General features: G+C 47.7%; 1 protein-coding gene across 2 annotated transcripts in view; it reads right to left on the reverse strand.

Moving 5' to 3' along the window:
- The window catches only part of LOC122731266 (1-aminocyclopropane-1-carboxylate synthase-like protein 1), a 29,520-nt gene extending 20,950 nt beyond the window's left edge, over window positions 1–8,570 (reverse strand). For both annotated transcript variants that reach the window (XM_043971271.1, XM_043971272.1), the window contains exons 1-2: window positions 6,901–8,570; window positions 468–1,063 (exon numbers count right to left, since the gene is read on the reverse strand). In XM_043971271.1, the coding sequence (XP_043827206.1) occupies window positions 468–1,063; window positions 6,901–7,597 (1,293 nt within the window). In that variant the 5' untranslated portion in view covers window positions 7,598–8,570. The remainder of the gene's footprint in view (window positions 1–467; window positions 1,064–6,900) is intronic.
- Between the last annotated feature and the right edge of the window lie 320 nt (window positions 8,571–8,890).

The raw sequence follows: 8,890 nt of genomic DNA on the forward strand, positions 1-8,890 counted from the left end.
GCCAGTAAATAGAACAAACAGCTTCCAAAGTGGAAGGCCAAGGCAATGAACAAAGCCCTCAGGCCTCCTACTTGGTGGTGAACTGACATCAGAGTCTACTGTACCCCAAGAAAAACAAGTTTTCCAGAAGAGTTTCCAGAAGCTGGGCTGGGGCATTCTGAACCAGAAACCCACTTGTGATACACATCCGATACGCCACTGGGAGTAGAGGTAAGACAGGGAGCTTACTAGGTCTCCAGGATCTTAGATCTAGCATTAGAAAGGACCTCAGAAGCCATCTAGTGTAAGCCTTCATTTTACAGAGAAGGAAACTGAGGCCCAGCAAGGGTAAAGGATTTGTCTCAGATATTTAGAGGCAGTATTTGAACCCAGGTTTACTGACTCTAAATCAGGGCTCTTTCCACTGTTCTTTGTCAGATCCCTCCAAACCAGCTTCATCCTCCGGCTTCCAAGACAGTCATACTCACATGGGGGTTCTTGTCTTCATCATATTTGTCCGCATGGTAGGCTGCGATGCACTCCTCAGTGACCCCACGTCTGAATCTGAGGTCATTCCCTCGGGTGGAGAGGTAGGGACTTCCCTGAGGGTGTTTGGTCCCTGGGTTACTCAGCCCATGCAAGATGGGGAATGTGTGCTCCGACCCCTGGGGTGTTCTGGCTCCCCTCAGGTCCCCAGAGGCCAAGCTGAAGCCCTGCCAAGGCACGGGGGCTGCTGGGCCAGGGGAGACCCCACTCCCCTGCTTGAGGATGCCGAGCATCTGGGCAAAGATGTTGAACATTCGGAACTCGTGCTCCCGCTCCAATTCTAAGCGTCGCTGCTCTAGCTGTACACGCCGCTCCTCCACTTCCAGGTCCCGCTGTGCCCGCCGCTCCTCCATACGCAGGAATCTCTCTTCCATGGCCTGGTGGGATGTCAGCACCTTCAGCAGCAGTTCGTCTACAGGGTCTCGGACCCTCAAGGCCTTCCACTTCCGCCTGAGCCGGTGTACAAAGGGAAAATCAGGCTGGGGCCCCTCACTTGGGAGCTGGGAGGAGGAGGAGGCTAAATTAGGTTCACTAAAGCCTGCAAGGATGAGAGAGAGTTGTCACTCAGGCATCAGGGTGGGATGCTCCCCACACTCACCATTCCAAGGCCATTCCTCAGTGGAGAGTCCTTAGAGTCCCAGTGAGGGGCTGCCTCATCTCAGGAAGGAGTGGCTCACTCTGGGCTGGACAAGCCCCAGAAAAGGCCACTAGGGATAGTAGTAAACTCACAGGAACTGGACTTAGAAGACCTTAGTTCAAACTTAGCTTTGATACTTCCTAGCTGTGTGGCCTTAGGCAAATCACTTAACCTCTCTGTGCCTGTAAAATCCAGGGCTGGATTAGATGACATCTGAGGTTCCTTCCTATGTTACATATATGAGGAGAATAAGTCACTTTCCCTCTCTGAGACTCAATTTCTAAATCTGTAAAATGGGGGTTAGTGGGAGCAGCTAGGTGGCATAGTAGATAAAGCACCAGCCCTGGATTCAGGAGGACCTCAGTTCAAACCCAGCCTCAGACACTTACTAGCTGTGTGACCCTGGGCAAGTCACTTAACTCTGCCTCAGTTCCTCATTTGTCAAATGAGCTGAAGAAGGAAATAGCAAACCACTCCAGTATCTTGGCCAAGAAAACTCCAAATGGGGTCACAAAGAGTCAGACACAACTGAAAATGACTAAAGAACAACAACATAAAATGGGGTAATAATAGGGGGCGGCTAGGTGGCGCAGTGGATAAAGCACCGGCCCTGGATTCAGGAGGACCTGAGTTCAAATCCGGCCTCAGACACTTGACACTTACTAGCTGTGTGACCCTGGGCAAGTCACTTAACCCTCATTACCCCGCAAAAAAAAAAAGGAAAAAAAAAGAGAAAAAAAATGGGGTAATAATAGCAACTACTACTTTAGGACTAAGGATAAAATGAGATAATATGTATAAAAGGCTTTACAAAACTTTAAACACTATCCATGAGGGGTTTGGGGGAAAAGATACTGGAATCCTTTGCTATTTCCTTCTCTTGTGGATTAAGGCAAACAGAGGTTAAATCACTTGGCCCAGGTCACACAGCTAGTAAGTGTCTGAGGTCAGCCCTCTATTCACCATATCACAGTAATAAGTAAAGAAACACACATTAAAAGTGAGGTATGAGGTACCACCTCATACCCATCAGATTGGCTAAGATGACAAAAAAAGAAAGAAAATTATGAATACTGGAGAGAATAAAGAGAAACAGGTATATTACTGAATTACTGGTGGAGTTGTAAACAAGTCCAACCATTGGGGAAAACAATTTGGAACTATTAAACTGTGCATACCCTTTGACATAGCCATAATCCTACTAGGTTTATGTCCCAAAGAGAACAAAGAAGGGGGGAAAAGGACCCAGATGTACAAAAAAATGTTTATAGGAGCTCTTTTTGTGCTGGCAAAGATTTGGAAACTAAAGGGATGCCCATCAACTGGGAAATAGTTAAAGAAGTTATAGTAACTGAATATGATGGAATATTATTGTGCTGTTAGGCATGATGGAGATGATTCCAGAGAAATCTGAGAAGATTTATATGATCTGATACAAAGTGAAGGGAACGGAACCAGGAGAACAATTTATACAATAGAAACAACATTGAAAAGATAATCAACTTTGATAGACTTTGAAAGATCAACACAATGATCTACCACAATTCCAAAGACTCATGATGAAACATGCTATCCACCTCCATATAAAGTGGTATTGGGCTCAGAGTGCAGACTGAAGCATATTTTCATCTCTTTCTCTTTCTTACTTTTTTTTTTTTTTGCAGGGCAATGGGGGTTAAGTGACTTGCCCAGGGTCACACAGCTAGTAAGTAAGTATCAAGTGTCTGAGGCCGGATTTGAACTCAGGTACTTCTGAATCCAGGGCCGGTGCTTTATCCACTGCACCATCTAGCTGCCCCCTCTTTCTTACTTTTTAAAAACATGGCTAATGCAGAAATTTGTTGTACATGACTATGCATATTTATAATTTTTTCTTGCCTTCTTAATGGGTGTAGAGAGTGGGAGAGGGGAACAGAAAGAATTTGAAACTGAAAATAGAATAAAATTGGACTAAAATAAGTCACAGGAAAAGCAAAAATAAATAAATGCACTTATTAAAAAAAATAAATCACAGGAAGAGGCATTTGGGACAAGTTGAGCTAGGAGTATCATCCACATTGCTGCATATTCCAGGGTTCAGTGGAAAAAGTATGGACTGGTAACAGAGAACTTGGGTGGGACAGAGAACGCACCCCTGATGATCACTGCCTATTATAAAGCCTGGGGCAAGTCTTTCCATTTTCCAGAGTCAGTTTTATCAGCCACAAAATGAAGGCAATGGACTGGACAGCCTTTGAGGCCCCTTCCAGCTCTAGAACTATGAACCCAGGAATCCAGTGAAGTGGTTACTACAGGTATTATTATCATCTTTGTTTTACAAATGGAGAAACTGAGGCTGAGAGGTGTGACATCCCAAGATGACAAAGGTAGCATCACAGGTGGGATTTGAATCAGGCTGTCTCCATTCATAATTATAGTTTTCATTGGTATATTGATTTGTGGTAGGTGAAGCAATTTCATAAGGAGCCTCAATGCCCAAACTTCCAAGGTAATTCCAGAATGTTGAAGTGATAAGGACTTCCTGCCTTTATCTCTAATGCAAATGGCTTGGCTGAATCAAAGGCTCAAGCTTTCCATTCCCCTGAATCCTAAACTAGTCTTTTTTTTTTTTTTCAGGACAATGAGGGTTAAGTGACTTGTCCAGGGTCACACAGCTAGTAAGTGTCAAGTGTCTGGGGCTGGATTTGAACTCAGGTACTCCTGAATCCAGGACTCCACTGCTCCACCTAGCTGCCCCCCCAAACTAGTCTTAATGTTGCACCTGACTCATTCATTGAGAGATTTGCCTCTCCTAAGCTTAGGAAAGTAAATTTTCCTGTTGCCCAATCTGTAAAACAAGAGGTTTGAATTAGATACCTCTGAAGTCTCTTACAGCTCAGAATCTTACAATCTTTCCAAAGGGAAAGTTGTATTAGTTTGGCATAGTGAACAGAGCCCTTAATTAAGAGGCAAAAGGTGGGGGCAGCTAGGTGGCACAGTGGATAGAGCATTGGCCCTGGAGTCAGGAGTATCTGAGTTCAAATCCGGCCTCAGACACTTAACACTTACTAGCTGTGTGACCCTGGGCAAGTCACTTAACCCCAACTGCCCAACCAAAAAAAAAAAAAAGAGTCAAAAGGCATGGGTTTGAGTCTTGGATCTGCAACTTTCCATGTAACCTAGGGACAAGTTGTTTCTCTGTGCCCCAACCCTCATTTTCAATGACCTACAGATATTCTGACTACAGAGCTCTGGGTGAAAGGCAAGGTGTGGGGGGGCCAGAGAAGAGTGAGAGAAGACTAGGATTTGAGGGTATTAACAATGAAAAATTCCTAATGGGATTTTGTGGAACGGAGTTGACACTGATCACGAGTATGGTCCTAGTTGGTCTGGTTTGAGCTTCAGAAACATAGAACCCTTGGGTAAAGTGGCATGAACTTCAGCTCACTGTGAATGGAGGCAAGTGGGCTGGTGCCTCCTCCAATCTGCTCTCATCCCTGCCCCACTCTGACTGTAACAACACAAAAGGGCCCTTGTTCATGGTAAAGCAGGGGAGCGAGTGCCTTGTACACCCTTCCTAGGTTTACCTCCCATTCTTGTTTGGTTGTTTTTCAGTCATGTCTGACTCTTTGTGACCCCACTTGGGGTTTTCTTGGCAGAGATACTGGAGTGGTTGGCCATTTCCTTCTCCAGCTCATTTTGCAAACAGGGTTGAGTGAGTTTCCCAGGGTCACATAGCTAGTAAGCGTCTAAGGCTGGATTTGAACTCAGGAAGATGAGTCTTCCTGACTCCAGGTGCAGGCCTGGCACTCTATCTACTTGGCCACCTAGCTGCCCAATTTCTTTCCATTACTTCTCCTTTTTCAATCATATTGGCTAATTTGCTGTCTCCTCCCCATCCCCACCCTACCAACATATTTTTTTTACCATCTCCATACCTTTGCATAAGCTAACGTGTTCTTGAAAGACATTGCTTCCTCACTTCCATCACCAAGTCCTATCCCTTCCCAGTGGTTAGTGCTTCTTCCTCCCCAATACATTACTTGGTATATAATTGAATTTACTTCTCTGTGGGTGGTATTTCCTTCCAGTAGAGAGTAAACTTCTAGAGAAAAGGATGGCTTTCATTTTTGTCTTTATAACTAATACTCGGTGTCTACCATGCGCTAGGCATTTAAAAACCAACAAACAAGCACTTATTATTAAAGACCCCACTATGTGTCAGACATCGGGTCAGAAGAACATATATTTAGAGCCAAAAGAGACCTTTGAAGCCACAGGGCCCAATTCCCTCATTTTAAAGATGAGGAAACACACGAGGTTGAGTGACTTGCCCCAAGTCCTACAGCTAGTATCTTAGTTAGGATTTGAACTCAGGTCTTTTAGACTCCAAATCCACCACCCCATTCATCGTGCCCCTACCTGCTTCTAGTACAATTGAATTGGATGTTTTTGAAAGTTCAGCTTAAGACTATTCCATCTTTCCTCCTCTTTACCCATGAGGACTTTGGACAGATCACGTCACTTCTCTGGTCTTGGTTTCCCCATTTGTAAAATGAGAGGGTTGATCTCCATGATCTCTAAGATTCCTTCTAGCTCTAATCTAGGATCCTTGTCAGGCTCTATCTCTTGTCCACAGGAAATCTAATTAGCAGATGGAAATACAGATAGATGTGCATGAAGTTGGCCCTGCAGAGAGCCAATCATATTTTTCCTCTCTGTGGCTGATCCAGGTCGACCCCAAAGGGACCTCATTGTCCTCATCCCCAAACCCTTTCTCACCTTTGATGGTGAGATCAGGTTGGGGGGGGGGTGCAGCAGGGCTAGAAGGAAAAAACAAGGATGTAGACAGGAGGCAAGAGAACACAGTGAAAAGATGACCTGGAACCCAGTCCCAGCTCAGCCACCTGGCTCACCCTGTGACTTTGTTGTACAAATCTCTTAACCTTTCATTTGCCTCAGTTTCCTCATCTGTTACATACAGGCTGTGACTCCCAGGATCAGTGTGAACATCATGGTACACTCTATAGACACAAGGTGATAATGTGATAACATCTGGAAGAAGGATGGGCAGTGGGGAAGCAGCAGGAGTCAGAAAGGAAGGCAATAACAAGGAAGGAAAATAGGTCATGGAAGACAGCATGCTTTGGTGAGGACAACAGTACGATTTTCTCAGGTTCACTGGGTCATTCTTGACACCAAGCTTCCCCAACAATGAATTCAGGCCTCCTCAATTTCTAAATTCTCTTGTATTGGGGGCAGTTTAGACCACTGGACTTGGAGTCAGAAAACCTAGATTTGACCAGTCTATAAGCATTTATTAAATGCCTCCTACATGCTATGGATACAAAGAAATGAAACCATCCCTGCCCTCAAGGAGCTTACATTCTGTCATTCAAGTCGTGGTTCTCCCATTCACAAGGTGCATGACCTGGAGCCGGTCACTCCCTTTGCTGAATCTCAGCTTCTTCACATGTATAAAAAATGATAAGGGTGCCCTGGATGGTGTCTAGGGTCCTTCCAGCTCTAGGAGCTCCCATCCTATGATCTGGGCTCCCTCCTATGGGTCTACAAAGACCCCAATCAGGATGGGCATTCAGAACATAGGGGACAGATCTCCCAGAGCTTGACCCCAGCCAGTTCTAACATCCCAGAAGTCTAGGAAAGCCTGGATAGGATAATAAACAGTCACCTTGCCTGCCTCTCTGCTTTAGCAGCAGAGCATTCCATGCAGCCCCCCTCCCCTGCCCATTCCCTACCTGAAGGTGAGATACTGGTTTCGATGGGAATCTCTATCCTGGAGAGAGGGGAGTCATTCTGTCCCCTCCCCAGAAAGTTGTGCTCTGTTTGTTGGTCCTTGGGGGAGGCTGGCTGGTAGGTCATGGGAGGAGGAGGTTCAGGGACTGGGTCCTGTTCATCAGAATCCACTTGCTCACACTTGATCTCCATCACCTCTGGTGGGCTCTGGGAATGACTGAAGGGGAGGCTGGGAGGGGTGAAGTGATGATGGTAACTTTCAACAAAGGCTCCAGGCAACTCAGGCTGAGTGCCCACATTCCCCATCATGGGGTTGTAGGTGACGGAAGGCCTGCTCGTAAGGACCCGGTCCATCACCTCGTAGAACTTCCACGTGCGGCTTCCTCTGGCAGCCTTGTTGCTGTCCTTGATCTTCCGGTATTCCAGTTTCATCTTCTTAATCTTCTCCCTGCACTGGTCCCCCGTGCGGTGGATCCCCTTGTCCCGGAGCACCTCGGCGATCCGATTAAAGACGTGCTGGTTCCGAAGACAGCTCTCCAGCTCCAGCTGGACCGACTTGTCAGCCCACAGCTGCAGCAGCTCCATCACCTCCGGGTCAGACCAGTTGCTTCCCCGTTCGTATTTCCTGCCCCGGAAATCCATGCGCCCACCTCGGGCAGCAGCAGTAGTCCTCTTGCCCTCCCCCGCTGTGAGGGGCATGGGGGGAAAAAAGGTCCGAGGTTGGGAAAAGGAAAACAGAGGGGGATGGACTGAATGGAGTATTGGAAGGGAGGAGCTGAAGACAGGTAACTTCTTTAATAGCTGATTGTAGTGTCACTGGAAGGAAAGGGCGTGATGAAGCGGGGCTTCGAACGCAAGGCAGAAGTTTTAGGGTCCCGTATGGGACTCAGTGGGGAAAATGGGAATAAAGAAGGTTGGCGTCAGGCTAGAGAAGGGAAAGCCACTGGAGGCACTGGAAAATGGTCAGACAACCTCCATTCAAATCCCTATTCTGCTACTGTTACCTGTGCGGCCCGGTGCCAATCCTTTCATGTCTGTACTCCTCCGCGAACAGAACCGGACGACCACTAAGGTCTCTTCTGTCTCTAAATCACGAGCCTATGATCTTACATTTGATTTAGGCAACCTCTCTGGGCCTCAGTTTCCCCATCAGCAAAAGGCTACACTGGGCTGGCTAGCCACTGTGGTCTCTTCCTACTCTACAGTGAAAGTCCTCTGATCGCCTTACAATCCAGCACTGCTGATTGAGACGAGCTGGCTAGGCAACGACCCTGAAGAAGTGGCTTCAGCTCCGGAAGCCTGTTTCCTCATAGCAAGAATGAGGTTCTTGAACTAAGGTACTTTCTCATTCTACTGCACAAGATGTCTATTTTAAAAAACCTGCTTTCTGGGATCAGGTAAAGAAGTTGGTTTGTAACACTGATAGTCAAAGGCCCAGGTTTGGACTCGGGCCTCTTCCCTGGCTCAGTGCAGTCCCAAGGAAAAGGTTGGGGGGAAAGGGAGTCTTCTGGCCCCTGAGCCTCCCTGTGTCCCTGCTGTCTCTCCCTCGGCTCCCAAGCTCCCCTACAAGCAGGAGTCTGTAGCTTGGCTCGGCTCGGCTCGGCACGGCTTGGGGCTTGGTTTGGCTGCGTCCTCAGTGATCCAGGACAGCATGCGAAGGCCAGCCCGGGAGAAAAGGTGGTGGTGGTAGTGGTGGGTGGGTGGGTGGCAGTGGGGGCTGGAAGAGGGGGCTGGGGAGCAGGGCTGGCCGCCAGTTCACATCCGGGTTGACGGCACATGCGTGCAGCCTTTATTCCGGGATAACTTTGGCCCGTGTCAGTCAAATACTTCTCCGCAAGCGGGTGCAGCTGGGCTAAGCCGGGATAAGAGGCTGCCCGCGCCACCCGCCCTCCCCCATCCCTTCAGCCTAGCTTCCTCCCCACCCCACCCCACCCCACCCACGCCACACTGGCTCTCAGTCCTGACCCCAGGGGGCTTTGGGACCCCAACCCT

This window comes from Dromiciops gliroides, chromosome 6, assembly GCF_019393635.1.
Source record: "Dromiciops gliroides isolate mDroGli1 chromosome 6, mDroGli1.pri, whole genome shotgun sequence".
Classification (NCBI taxonomy): domain Eukaryota; kingdom Metazoa; phylum Chordata; class Mammalia; order Microbiotheria; family Microbiotheriidae; genus Dromiciops; species Dromiciops gliroides.